The 15,808-nt window shown below is 44.7% G+C and overlaps 1 protein-coding gene across 1 annotated transcript in view; it reads right to left on the bottom strand.

Moving 5' to 3' along the window:
- Positions 1–13,946: 13,946 nt before the first annotated feature.
- The window catches only part of LOC124020275 (wnt inhibitory factor 1-like), a 50,454-nt gene continuing 48,592 nt past the window's right edge, over positions 13,947–15,808 (bottom strand). Inside the window, exon 9 of the mRNA XM_046335620.1 lies at positions 13,947–14,086. Within this exon, the coding sequence (XP_046191576.1) occupies positions 13,947–14,086 (140 nt within the window). The remainder of the gene's footprint in view (positions 14,087–15,808) is intronic.

The following is a 15,808-nucleotide window of genomic DNA, read 5'->3' as shown; positions in this document are numbered from 1 at the left end:
TGGTGTGTTTATCCTGTTACCACTGGTGTGGTGTGTTTATCCTGTTACCACTGGTGTGTTTATCCTGTTACCACCCATACACTGGTGTGTTTATCCTGTTACCACCCATACACTGGTGTGTTTATCCTGTTACCACTGGTGTTTATCCTGTTACCACTGGTGTGTTTATCCTGTTACCACTGGTGTGTTTATCCAGTTACCACCCATACACTGGTGTGTTTATCCTGTTACCACCCATACACTGGTGTGTTTATCCTGTTACCACTGGTGTGTTTATCCTGTTACCACCCATACACTGGTGTGTTTATCCTGTTACCACTGGTGTGTTTATCCTGTTAACACTGGTGTGTTTATCCTGTTACCACTGGTGTGTTTATCCAGTTTACTGGGTGTGTTTATCCAGTTACCACCATACACTGGTGTGTTTATCCTGTTACCACTGGTGTGTTTATCCTGTTAACACTGGTGTGTTTATCCTGTTACCACCCATACACTGGTGTGTTTATCCTGTTACCACTGGTGTGTTTATCCTGTTAACACTGGTGCGTTTATCCTGTTACCACCCATACACTGGTGTGTTTATCCTGTTACCACTGGTGTGTTTATCCTGTTAACACTGGTGTGTTTATCCTGTTACCACTGGTGTGTTTATCCTGTTACCACCCATACACTGGTGTGTTTATCCTGTTAACACTGGTGTGTTTATCCTGTTACCACTGGTGTGTTTATCCTGTTACCACCCATACACTGGTGTGTTTATCCTGTTACCACCCATACACTGGTTCGAGTGCATTGCTCAACACACACCGCCTCCCCTGATCCAACCCACTCTTCTTCTACCCCTTGGTCTGTTTTCCATCCCTCCATTCTCTGATCTTTAGACAGACAGACAGACAGACAGACAGACAGACAGACAGACAGACAGACAGACAGACAGACAGACAGACAGACAGACAGACAGACAGACAGTAGACAGACAGACAGACAGACAGACAGACAGACTGACAGACTGACTGACTGACTGACTGACTGACTGACTGACTGACTGACTGACTGACTGACTGACTCCAGGCTTTCTCCATCCTCTACAGCTCCATCCTCTACAGCTCCATCCTCTATAGCTCCATCCACTACAGCTTCATCCTCTACAGCTCCATCCTCTACAGCTCCATCCTCTACAGCTCCATCCTCTACAGCTCCATCCTCTACAGCTTCATCCTCTACAGCTCCATCCTCTACAGCTCCATCCACTACAACTCCATCCTCTACAGCTCCATCCACTACAACTTCATCCTCTACAACTCCATCCCTCCACAACTCCATCCTCTACAGCTCCATCCTCCACAACTCCAACTCCATCCACAGCTCCATCCTCTACAGCTCCATCCACTACAACTCTGGTCCACAGCTCCATTCTCTACAACTCCATCCACTACAGCTCTGGTCTCTACAGCTTCATTCTACAGCTTCATCCACAACTCCATCCACTACAGCTCTGGTCTCTACAGCTCCATCCTCTACAGCTCCATCCACTACAGCTCCATCCACTACAGCTCTGGTCACTACAGCTCCATCCACTACAGCTCTGGTCTCTACAACTCCATCCTCTACAGCTTCATCCTCTACAGCTCCATCCTCTACAACTCCATCCTCTACAACCCATCCCCTACAACCCATCCACTACAGCTCCATCCACTATAACCCATCCACTACAACCCATCCTCTACAACTCCATCCACTACAACTCCATCCACTACAACTCCATCCACTACAGCCCATCCTCTATAACTCCATCCACTACAGCTCCGTCCTCTATAACTCCATCCACTACAACTCCACCCTCTACAACTCCATCCCCTACAGCTCCATCCTCTATAACTCCATCCACTACAGCTCAATCCTCTATAACTCCATCCACTACAGCTCCATCCTCTATAACTCCATCCACTACAGCTCTATCCTCTACAACTCCATCCTCTACAACTCCATCCACTACAACTCCACCCTCTACAACTCCATCCACTACAGCTCCATCCTCTACAGCTCCATCCTCTACAACTCCATCCCCTACAGCTCCATCCTCTACAGCTCCATCCACTACAACACTACAACTCCATCCCCTACAGCTCCATCCTCTACAGCTCCATCCTCTACAGCTCCATCCTCTACAGCTCCATCCTCTACAGCTCCATCCTCTACAACTCCATCCTCTATAACTCCACCCTCTACAGCTTTAGCCTCTATGTGTGTTTAGTACAGTTCAAAACCAAGCGAATATTTACCATATTATGGTCTGGTCTGGTGTCTAGACCTGTTTAATAGTATGTGTGTGTGTGTGTTCTCTCTGATGTCACAGTGTGATCTGGCCAGGCTGGGCACAGTGAGCCCACAGGCCTTTGTTGGCATAGACAGGGATTTACTAGGCTGGTACTTTACCGGCTCACAGACATGGGATCAAATACCATTTCAAATCCCCTCAGACCTGGGTTCAGATACTATTTAAAATCCCCTCAGACCTGGGTTCAGATACTATTTAAAATCCCCTCAGACCTGGGTTCAGATACTATTTAAAATTAGATTTGTACCTTGTCAGCTCGGGGAGTTGAACTTGCAACCTTCCGGTTACTAGTCCAACGCTCTAACCACTAGGCTACCCTGCTGCCTCAGGTGAAGGAGAAGCAAGAGAGGGAGCTAGCTATATTGCGTTGTATTTTCTTTCACTTTGACTTTCACTTAGCGAGCGAATTCAGCTTAATAGTTTAGCCTACTCAAACACCCTGCTCAAACAGAGGGATGCTATGTGAGCTACACAGGACCTAGGAGGCTATAACAGAGGGATGCTATGTTAGCTAGCTGGCTATAACAGAGGGATGCTATGTTAGCTAGCTGGCTATAACAGAGGGATGCTATGTTAGCTAGCTGGCTATAACAGAGGGATGCTATGTTAGCTAGCTGGCTATAACAGAGGATGATGTTGGCTAGCTGGCTATAACAGAGGGATGCTATGGCTAGCTGGCTATAACAGAGGGATGCTATGTTAGCTAGCTGGCTATAACAGAGGGATGCTATGTTAGCTAGCTGGCTATAACAGAGGGATGCTATGTTAGCTAGCTGGCTATAACAGAGGGATGCTATGTTAGCTAGCTGGCTATAACAGAGGGATGCTATGTTAGCTAGCTGGCTATAACAGAGGGATGCTATGTTAGCTAGCTGGCTATAACAGAGGATGCTATGTTAGCTAGCTGGCTATAACAGAGGGATGCTATGTTAGCTAGCTGGCTATGACAATCCGACACTGGAACACTTCCAAGTCAAATTAAGCTTTTGGTTTTGTTAATTTATTGCTACTGCGGTATAACTGCTAAACTGCTTGCTGACGGTACACTGTACTGCACGATTGTAGCGGGTTTACCATCGAGTTAGTTCTAGTAGCTATGTTGACTATGACGTTAGCTAAAATTAATGGTGACAACGATGTAGGCTGTGTGTAGTGGTTAGCGGTTATGATATGAAGGTTAGGCTTGGAAAGTTTTTTTCGCCTGCTCACAGACAGCTGACTGTTGTGCACTGAAGTCCCCAAGTGAAGGGAAAAGGTGAGAGGAGGAGAGCGCATTGATGCGAGAAGGAATCATAGCTACAACGATCAAAGTGATCATGCTGTTTGTACGTGGCTGCTATGAAAGTGAACAGTTTTTCTTGTGATCAGGGGTGTAATTATTCAGCCGATTTGGTTGAAAAACGTTCTTAAAACAGAACGAAACTGGGATAAACCTAACTGAATTTGTCCAATAGAAACTCTCGTTTGCAACTGTTGGAATAATGATTACACCCTCGATCAGCTAGATGCAGACAGGAGTGTGCAAGGCGGTATTGAATGTGTCACTGTCTGTCACAAATGTCTCTTGATCTGTGTACCTACCATGTAAACTGTCATTCATAGGCTAGGTTGTATGACGGGTATAGGGAAAATCTGAGTGTCACGTTGGAGCCTAAACCTATCGATGTTACATTGAGCTGGGTGAATGGAATATGAATGACAGTCATCCAATAGGCTGTAAAATAACATTTTTGAAAATGATCGTCCTCCCTCAGCTTAAAAGGGCAGTGACTGCCACTGCTAGGATTATGGTCATGATCATTATAGGACCAATTAACAGCTGTCTATTCATTCTGTATAACATCCACCTGATGATTACTCATCACACAAAAAAGACCAATGAACAGCTGTCTATTCATTCAGTATAACATCCACCTGATGATTACTCATCACACAAAAAGGACCAATTAACAGCTGTCTATTCATTCAGTATAACATCCACCTGATGATTACTCATCACACAAAAAGGACCAATTAACAGCTACAGAGTAGAAGCATATAACATCCACACGATCATCTAGTAAGACTATCCATCTGGAGCGTAGCATGCTAGTAAGGCTATCCATCTGGAGCGTAGCATGCTAGTACGGCTATCCATCTGAAGCGTAGCTTGCTAGTAAGGCTATCCATCTGGAGCGTAACATGCTAGTAAGGCTATCCATCTGGAGCGTAGCATGCTAGTAAGGCTATCCATCTGGAGCGTAGCATGCTAGTAAGGCTATCCATCTGGAGCGTAGCATGCTAGTAAGGCCATCCATCTGGAGCGTAGCATGCTAGAAAGGCTATCCATCTGGAGCGTAGCATGCTAGTAAGGCTATCCATCTGGAGCGTAGCATGCTAGTAAGGCTATCCATCTGGAGCGTAGCATGCTAGTAAGGCTATCCATCTGGAGCGTAGCATGCTAGTAAGGCTATCCATCTGGAGCGTAGCATGCTAGTAAAGGCTATCCATCTGGAGCGTAGCATGCTAGTAAGGCTATCCATCTGGAGCGTAGCATGCTAGTAAGGCTATCCATCTGGAGCATAGCATGCTAGTAAGGCTATCCATCTGGAGCGTAGCATGCTAGTAAGGCTATCCATCTGGAGCTAGCATGCTAGTAAAGCTATCCATCTGGAGCGTAGCATGCTAGTAAGGCTATCCATCTGGAGCGTAGCATGCTAGTAAGGCTATCCATCTGGAGCGTAGCATGCTAGTAAGGCTATCCATCTGGAGCGTAGCATGCTAGTAAGGCTATCCATCTGGAGCGTAGCATGCTAGTAAGGCTATCCATCTGGAGCGTAGCATGCTAGTAAGGCTATCCATCTGGAGCGTAGCTTGCTAGTAAGGCTATCCATCTGGAGCGTAGCATGCTAGTAAGGCTATCCATCTGGAGCGTAGCATGCTAGTAAGGCTATCCATCTGGAGCGTAGCATGCTAGTAAGGCTATCCATCTGGAGCGTAGCATGCTAGTAAGGCTATCCATCTGGAGCGTAGCATGCTAGTAAGGCTATCCATCTGGAGCGTAGCATGCTAGAAAGGCTATCCATCTGGAGCGTAGCATGCTAGTAAGGCTATCCATCTGGAGCGTAGCATGCTAGTAAGGCTATCCATCTGGAGCGTAGCATGCTAGAAAGGCTATCCATCTGGAGCGTAGCATGCTAGTAAGGCTATCCATCTGAAGCGTAATATAACCAGGTAAAGACCTCGACAAGTAAAATCACAATCATGAAACCAAACGTAGCATTTACAAACTGTTTATTTAAATAATACATTACATTACATAAACAACAACAACAACATTACTTTAAAGGTTTTGTTACGATATATTAGACAGCTCATGTAGTGTCATCATGTTATAAACTAAATATAAAATAAAAACACTAAATAGTAACGTTTTTTTTTAAGACAAATGTACTTGTTGTTTAATACTACTGAATTATGTCATCTAAAATAAAAACGACTAGATAAATACTCAACGAAAAAGTGGTTCACAACAAAAAAAAGTGTATTTAATCTGAATGTTAAAAATAAACGGATTACATCATATTTATCTGGGAAACTTTAAAGATTTGAATAGGATTTACACCGGAGATCAAGTCAGGGGGTAGAGATTACAGTTTCAACTGAAGACAGTAGAGATTCTTCTATATATTCAAACATTTATAGTTGAGGATTGTATTTCTTATTGCTTTCTTTGGCTTTCTTTCTTTCAGGAAGAGTGTTGCTGGTATGGTGATATAGTGTTGCTGGTATGGTGATATAGTGTTGCTGGTATGGTGATATAGTGTTGATATGGGCTGGTGACATAGTGTTGCTGGTATGGTGACATAGTGTTGCTGGTATGGTGGTATAGTGTTGCTGGTATGGTGACATAGTGTTGCTGGGCTGGTATGGTGACATATGGTGTGTTGCTGGTATGGTGACATAGTGTTGCTGGGCAGATATGGTGACATAGTGTTGCTGGTATGGTATGGTGACATGGTGTTGCTGGTATGGTATGGTGACATAGTGTTGCTGGTATGGTGATATAGTGTTGCTGGGCTGGTATGGTGACATAGTGTTGCTGGTATGGTGATATAGTGTTGCTGGTATGGTATGGTGACATAGTGTTGCTGGTATGGTGACATAGTGTTGCTGGTATGGTATGGTGACATAGTGTTGCTGGTATGGTGACATAGTGTTGCTGGTATGGTGACATAGTGTTGCTTGTATGGTGACATAGTGTTGCTGGTATTGTGACATAGTGTTGCTGGTATGGTGACATAGTGTTGCTGGTATGGTATGGTGACATATTTTTGCTGGTATGGTGACATAGTGTTGCTGGTGTGACATATTTTTGCTGGTATGGTATAGTGTTGCTGGTATGGTGACATAGTGTTGCTGGTATGGTGGGCTGGTATGGTGACATAGTGTTGCTGGGCTGGTATGGTGACATAGTGTTGCTGGTATGGTGATAGTGTTGCTGGTATGGTGGTATAGTGTTGCTGGTATGGTGATATAGTGTTGCTGGTATGGTGACATAGTGTTGCTGGTGTGGTGACAGTGTTGCTGGTATGGTTATATAGTGTTGCTGGTATGGTGACATAGTGTTGCTGGTATGGCGATATAGTGTTGCTGGTATGGTGACATAGTGTTGCTGGTATGGTGATATAGTGTTGCTGGTATGGTGACATAGTGTTGCTGGTATGGTGACATAGTGTTGCTGGTATGGTTGCTGGTATGGTGATATAGTGTTGCTGGTATGGTGACATAGTGTTGCTGGTATGGTGACATAGTGTTGCTGGTATGGTGACATAGTGTTGCTGGTATGGTGACATAGTGTTGCTGGTATGGTGACATAGTGTTGCTGGTATGGTGACATAGTGTTGCTGGTATGGTGACATAGTGTTGCTGGTATGGTGACATAGTGTTGCTGGTATGGTGATATAGTGTTGCTGGTATGGTGACATAGTTTTGCTGGTATGGTGACATAGTGTTGCTGGTATGGTGACATAGTGTTGCTGGTATGGTGATATAGTGTTGCTGGTATGGTGACATAGTTTTGCTGGTATGGTGACATAGTGTTGCTGGTATGGTGACATAGTGTTGCTGGTATGGTGATATATATATATATTTTACCTGGGAAATGGTTCACACAGCCGGGTAAACCTTTAGGAACCCTCTATCTAAGAGCGTAAGAAAATGAGATGAGTGTGTGTGTCTGTAGGAGCAGCTGACCATGTAGATTGGTCTAGGGTAGGTAGGTAGTGGGAGGGGATGAGGATAGGTATCTAAGGTAGCTAGGTAGTGGGAGGGGATGAGGATAATTATCTAAGATAGCTAGGTAGTGGGAGGGGCTGAGGATAGGTATCTAGGTAGTGGGAGGGACTGAGGGTAGGTATCTAAGGTAGCTAAGTAGTGGGAGGCGATGAGGGTAGGTAGGTAGTGGGAGGGGATGAGGATAGCTAGGTAGTGGGAGGGGATGAGGATAGGTATCTAAGGTAGCTAGGTAGTAGGAGGGGATGAGGATGGGTATCTAAGGTAGCTAGGTAGTGGGAGGGGATGAGGATAGGTATCTAAGGTAACTAGGCAGTGGGAGGGGATGAGGATAGGTATCTAAGGTAGCTAGGTAGTGGGAGTGGATGAGGATAGGTATCTAAGGTAGCTAGGTAGTGGGGGAGGATAGGTATCTAAGGATACCTAGGTAGTGGGAGGGGATGAGGATGGGTAGGTAGTGGGAGGGGATGAGGATACCTAGGTAGTGAGAGGGGATGAGGATGGGTAGGTAATGGGAGGGGATGAGGATAGCTAGGTAATGGGAGGGGATTAGGATAGCTAGGTAATGGGAGGGGATTAGGATAGCTATGTAATGGGAGGGGATTAGGATAGCTGGGTAATGGGAGGGGATTAGGATAGCTAGGTAATGGGAGGGGATGAGAATAGCTAGGTAATGGGAGGGGATTAGGATAGCTAGGTAATGGGAGGGGATTAGGATAGCTAGGTAATGGGAGGGGATGAGGATAGGTAGGTAATGGGAGGGGATTAGGATAGCTAGGTAATGGGAGGGGATGAGGATAGGTAGGTAGTGGGAGGGGATTAGGATAGCTAGGTAATGGGAGGGGATTAGGATAGGTAGGTAGTCGGAGGGGATGAGAATAGGTAGGTAGTCGGAGGGGATGAGGATAGGTAGGTAGTGGGAGGGGATTAGGATAGCTAGGTAATGGGAGGGGATTAGGATAGGTAGGTAATGGGAGGGGATTAGGATAGCTAGGTAATGGGAGGGGATTAGGATAGCTAGGTAATGGGAGGGGATTAGGATAGCTAGGTAATGGGAGGGGATTAGGATAGCTAGGTAATGGGAGGGGATTAGGATAGCTAGGTAATGGGAGGGGATTAGGATAGCTAGGTAATGGGAGGGGATTAGGATAGCTAGGTAATGGGAGGGGATGAGGATAACTAGGTAATGGGAGGGGATGAGGATAGCTAGGTAATGGGAGGGGATTAGGATAGCTAGGTAATGGGAGGGGATTAGGATAGCTAGGTAATGGGAGGGGATTAGGATAGCTAGGTAATGGGAGGGGATTAGGATAGCTAGGTAATGGGAGGGGATTAGGATAGCTAGGTAATGGGAGGGGATTAGGATAGCTAGGTAATGGGAGGGGATGAAGATAGCTAGGTAATGGGAGGGGATGAGGATAGGTAGGTAGTCGGAGGGGATGAGGATAGGTAGGTAATAATGGTGTATAACATCACGTATGGGTATCAGTAGTCTACCACAGAGGAGAGGAGGTCCTGGGTGACTGGTCTGCAGACCTGGGTTCAAACTACTTTAAATAGTTAAACATGCTTATTAATATATTGTTGATTGAGTTTGTCTGGCTTAACAGACCAGTAGCACAGTCCTAAAACCGCAAAATCCACCCATCAAACCCCCGTCCATCAGACCCCGCCCACCAGGCCGCACCCACAGACCCGCCCATCAGACCCCCCATCAGACCCCACCCATCAAACCCCGCCCATCAAACCCCCTCCCACCAGGCCGCACCCATCAGGCGCCGCCAACCGGACTAGAGCAGATGCTGAAAGTATCTGAAAGATGTTGAATAGTGTTTGAACCCAGGTGTGGTTGTCTGGACCCGGCTCTTATACCACGTAATTGGTCTCTGCTGGGATGTCGGCATCGGGACGTCTTTCACCTCCTTGGCAGAGGAGGAGTGCTGCTGAGGCTTGTGTTTAGGGCCTGATGAGAGACGATGGGTGTTAGAGGCACCTCCTCTGTATCCTGAGAGAGAGAGAGAGAGAGAGAGAGAGAGAGAGAGAGAGAGAGAGAGAGAGAGAGAGAGAGAGAGAGAGAGAGAGAGAGAGAGAGAGAGAAGGGAGAGAGAGGAGGGAGAGGGAGGGAGTGAGAGAGAGAGAGGAGGGAGGGAGGGAGGAAAAGAAAGAGAGGGGTGAGAGAGAGAGAGGAGAGAGAAAGGGAGGGAAAGAGGGGGTGAGTAGAGAGAGAGGAGAGAGAAAGGGAGGGAAAGAGGGAAAGAGTGGGGTGAGTAGAGAGAGAGGAGAGAGAAAGGGAGGGAGGGAAAGTAGAGAGAGGAGAGAGAGAGGAGAGAGAAAGGGAGGGAGGGAGGGAAAGAGAGGGGTGAGTAGAGAGAGAGGAGAGAGAAAGGGAGGGAGGGAAAGTAGAGAGAGGAGAGAGAGAGGAGAGAGAAAGGGAGGGAGGGAGGGAAAGAGAGGGGTGAGTAGAGAGAGAGGAGAGAGAGAGGAGAGAGAAAGGGAGGGAGGGAGGGAAAGAGAGGAGAGAGAAAGGGAGGGAGGGAAAGTAGAGAGAGGAGAGAGAGAGGAAGGTGGAAGGTAAGGTGATGGAAGGTAGAGGTGTAGAGGTCCTGAGGGGAGCACCACTCACCACTAGTCATGTGTTCCTATTGTTTCTAGTGTCTATAAGCCTCTGTTCCGATCTGGAACCAAATCAACGAGACTAATGACCGCTAATGACCCAACACCAAACAAACACCAAGAAGTAGCCTGTGTGTGTGTGTGTGTGTGTGTGTGTGTGTGTGTGTGTGTGTGTGTGTGTGTGTGTGTGTGTGTGTGTGTGTGTGTGTGTGTGTGTGTGTGTGTGTGTGTGTGTGTGTGTGTGTGTGTGTGTGTGTGTGTGTGTGTGTGTGTGTGTGTGTGTGTGTGTGTGTGTGTGATATGTTGCAGATGGGTTTATTTTTTAATTAACCTTTTATTTAACTAGGAAAGTCAGTTAAGAATTCTTATTTAATAATGACGGCCTACAACGGGCCAAACCCGATCGAGAGCAGCCCTATGGGACTCCCAATCATGGCCGGTTGTGATACAGCCTGGATTCGAACCAGGGTGTCTGTAGTGACACCTCTAGCACTGAGACGCAGTGCCTTTAGAGAGGGAGCCCCAACATCTGACCTGGTGTTTTCCTCAGAGGCTCAACGAACAGCAGAGAAACTAACAACTCAAAGTGTAGAGTGGAGTTGAGCTTCTCAGAGCCCAAGCCTCTTCTTCTTCATTCAATGCTTCTATGAGCTGAACCCAAGTCAGCGTGGTGTTGAGTTACCCTATTCCCTGGCCCATTGTACACTAATTACCACCAGGCCTCATACAGCTCTGGTCAAACGTGGTGCACTATATATAGGGAATAGGGTGCCATTTGGGACAGCCTAAATCACTGTGGTGTTGCGTTACCGTGGGATTACATGTGATCCATCACCCTACAGGTGGCAGTCGACTGCCAGGTCTACATACCAAATGGAATCATATTCCCTACATGGCGCACTACCAGAGTAATAGTGATTAACCCTCATCAAAAGTACTGCACTATGTAGGGAATAGGGTGCTATTTGGGATGCCACCTTGGGAAAGTGGCTTTATGGGGGGGACGCAGCTTTGTAATGTGATTGTGTTACTAAACCACTAAACTCACTCTATTACAGTGTTACTAAACTCACTCTACTACAGTGTTACTAAACTCACTCTACTACAGTGTGACTAAACTCACTCTACTACAGTGTTACTAAACTCACTCTATTACAGTGTTACTAAACTCACTCTACTACAGTGTTACTAAACTCACTCTACTACAGTGTTACTAAACTCACTCTACTACAGTGTTACTAAACTCACTCTACTACAGTGTTACTAAACCACTAAACTCACTCTATTACAGTGTTACTAAACTCACTCTACTACAGTGTTACTAAACCACTAAACTCACTCTACTACAGTGTTACTAAACTCACTCTACTACAGTGTTACTAAACCAAACCACTAAACTCACTCTACTACAGTGTTACTAAACCACTAAACTCACTCTACTACAGTGTTACTAAACTCACTCTACTACAGTGTTACTAAACCACTAAACTCACTCTATTACAGTGTTACTAAACCACTAAACTCACTCTACTACAGTGTTACTAACTACAGTGTTACTAAAACTCACTCTACTACAGTGTTACTAAACTCACTCTACTAAACTCACTCTACTACAGTGTTACTAAACCACTCACTCTACTACAGTGTTACTAAACTCACTCTACTACAGTGTTACTAAACCACTAAACTCACTCTACTACAGTGTTACTAAACTCACTCTACTACAGTGTTACTAAACCACTAAACTCACTCTACTACAGTGTTACTAAAACTAAACTCTACTACAGTGTTACTAAACTCACTCTACTACAGTGTTACTAAACCACTAAACTCACTCTACTACAGTGTTACTAAACCACTAAACTCACTCTACTACAGTGTTACTAAACCACTAAACTCACTCTACTACAGTGTTACTAAACCACTAAACTCACTCTACTACAGTGTTACTAAAAACTACTAAACTCACTCTACTACAGTGTTACTAAACCACTAAACTCACTCTATTACAGTGTTACTAAACTCACTAAAGTGTTACACTCTACTACAGTGTTACTAAACTCACTCTACTACAGTGTTACTAAACCACTAAACTCACTCTACTACAGTGTTACTAAACCACTAAACTCACTCTGCTACAGTGTTACTAAACCACTAAACTCACTCTATTACAGTGTTACTAAACCACTAAACTCACTCTACTACAGTGTTACTAAACTCACTCTACTACAGTGTTACTAAACTCACTCTACTACAGTGTTACTAAACCACTAAACTCACTCTACTACAGTGTTACTAAACCACTAAACTCACTCTACTACAGTGTTACTAAACCACTAAACCACTAAACTCACTACAGTGTTACTAAACCACTAAACTCACTCTACTACAGTGATACTAAAACCTATTACAGTGTTACTAAACCACTAAACTCACTCTACTACTCCTACTACAGTGTTACTAAAACCACTAAACTCACAGGCACTTGTTGGGTTAAACCACTAAAGGTCACCACTGGTTACTAAACCACTAAACTGGGCTCTACTACAGCTGTTACTAAACTCACACTACTACAGTGTTACTAAACCACTAAACTCACTCTACTACAGTGTTACACAACCACTAAACACACACTCTACTACAGTGTTACTAAACCACACAAACACACAGTCTAAACCACTAAACTCACTCTACTACAGTGTTACACACGTCCACGGTCAGACATACACAGACCATACACACACTCTATCAGAGTTACTAAACCACTAAACTCACATTGTCAGAGACTCACTCCTTGTCAGAGACACATATTATCAGAGACACACATTATCAGAGACACACATTATCAGAGACACACATTATCAGAGAGACATATTGTCAGAGACATATTATCAGAGACACATATTGTCAGAGACATATTATCAGAGACACATATTGTCAGAGACACACATTATCAGAGACACACATTATCAGAGACACACATTATCAGAGACACACATTATCAGAGACACATTGTCAGGGACACATTATCAGAGACATATTGTCAGAGACACATATTGTCAGAGACACATATTGTCAGAGACATATTATCAGAGACACATATTATCAGAGACACACATTATCAGAGACACACATTATCAGAGACACACATTATCAGAGAGACATATTGTCAGAGACATATTATCAGAGACACACATTATCAGAGACACACATTATCAGAGACACACATTATCAGAGACACATTATCAGAGACACATTATTATCAGAGACACACATTGTCAGAGACACATATTGTCAGAGACATATTATCAGAGACACATATTATCAGAGACACACATTATCAGAGACACATATTATCAGAGACACATATTGTCAGGGACACATATTATCAGAGACACATATTATCAGAGACACACATTGTCAGGGACACATTATCAGAGACACATATTATCAGAGACACACATTGTCAGAGACACACATTGTCAGAGACACATATTGTCAGAGACACACATTATCAGAGACACACATTATCAGAGACACACATTATCAGAGACACATTGTCAGGGACACATTATCAGAGACATATTGTCAGAGACACATATTGTCAGAGACACATACATATTCTAACACATGATAACATGACTTTCTGATACAAAACACAACATGGCACTGTCTCATTCTTCCATACCACATGTCATGTGTTCCATTATATCCCCTCAGCTCATCCCGAGGCGGGAGCCGTGTCCGGGGTGGGGTTAGACTTACCCTTGGAACACAGGTCGCCGTGGAAACCCTTGTCACATTTGCATTTGTTTTTCCCAGTGCATTTTCCTCCGTTCCTGCAGGCCTGGAGACATTTACCTGGGAGACACAGACACATGTAGAGTACTACTCATCTACACTGTACAGTTAACCCAAGGCCTCAGCCTAACGATTTGGAGACATTTACCTGGGAGACACAGACACATGTAGAGTACTACTCATCTACACTGTACAGTTAACCCAAGGCCTCAGCCTAACGATTTGGAGACATTTACCTGGGAGACACAGACACATGTAGAGTACTACTCATCTACACTGTACAGTTAACCCAAGGCCTCAGCCTAACGATTTGGAGACATTTACCTGGGAGACACAGACACATGTAGAGTACTACTCATCTACACTGTACAGTTAACCCAAGGCCTCAGCCTAACGATTTGGAGACATTTACCTGGGAGACACAGACACATGTAGAGTACTACTCATCTACACTGTACAGTTAACCCAAGGCCTCAGCCTAACGATTTGGAGACATTTACCTGGGAGACACAGACACATGTAGAGTACTACTCATCTACACTGTACAGTTAACCCAAGGCCTCAGCCTACCGATTTGGAGACATTTACCTGGGAGACACAGACACATGTAGAGTACTACTCATCTACACTGTACAGTTAACCCAAGGCCTCAGCCTACCGATTTGGAGACATTTACCTGGGAGACACAGACACGGGACAGGCTCACTTGTAGAGTACTACTCATCTACATTGTACAGTTAACCCAAGGCCTCAGCCTAACGATTTGGCTAAAAGAACATCTATATTTAACATGCTTTTTTTAAAAGTCTAGGAATAGGATTCTTCCTGGCTCCGGGAAACTGTCCCAAATTGATATAAATTATAATATTGTAGACGTACTTTACTTTCGGTGTGGGAGACGGAATGGCATGAACTGTACATGCTTGTCTTAGACATTCTGTGGGTCAAACGATCAATTACCCCTGACCCCCCCAAGGGTATATCCCAAATAGTACACTATTCTCTAATTAGTGCACTACTTTTGACCAGGGCCCTATGGGAATTAGGGTGCATTTTGGGATGCAAACGGAGGTAGAAATGGACAGTAAGAGAAGTGGAGGTGGAAACAGGAAATCAACCTCTTTTTAATAACACAGTTTCCCCGCTGGGAGCAGAGACGTCTGAGAGATTAGGTTAACGCCTCCATATTAGATCAACCTCTTCCTGAGTCTCACACATATCAATTACATTCATATATCCCTGGAGCACAGACAATCAGGGTGGACGCTAGGAAGAAAATAATGAGAGAGAGAGAGAGAGAGAGAGAGAGAGAGAGAGAGAGAGAGAGAGAGAGAGAGAGAGAGAGAGAGAGAGAGAGAGAGAGAGAGAGAGACAGAGAGAAATAGAGACAGAGAGAAAGCGAGAGAGAGAAATAGAGACAGAGAGTGAGAGAAATAATATAATAATATATGCCATTTAGCAGACGCTTTTATCCAAAGCGACTTACAGTCATGTGTGCATACATTCTACGTATGGGTGGTCCCGGGGACAAGCGCCACGTTACAAGCGCCATGCTCTACCAACTGAGCTACACAGGACCAAAAGAGAGCGAGAGATAGACAGAGAGCGAGAGAAAGACAGAGAGAGAGACAGAGAGCGAGAGAAAGACAGAGAGAGAGACAGAGAGTGAGAGAAAGACAGAGAGTGAGAGAGAGACAGAGAGAGAGACAGAGAGAGAGAGAGAGAGAGAGAGAGAGAGAGAGAGAGAGAGAGAGAGAGAGAGAGAGAGAGAGAAAGACAGAC

Source organism: Oncorhynchus gorbuscha, unplaced genomic scaffold (assembly GCF_021184085.1).
Source record: "Oncorhynchus gorbuscha isolate QuinsamMale2020 ecotype Even-year unplaced genomic scaffold, OgorEven_v1.0 Un_scaffold_797, whole genome shotgun sequence".
Lineage (NCBI taxonomy): Eukaryota > Metazoa > Chordata > Actinopteri > Salmoniformes > Salmonidae > Oncorhynchus > Oncorhynchus gorbuscha.
Note: the sequence above shows the minus strand (reverse complement) of the source record. Positions and strands in the feature narration are given on the sequence as shown.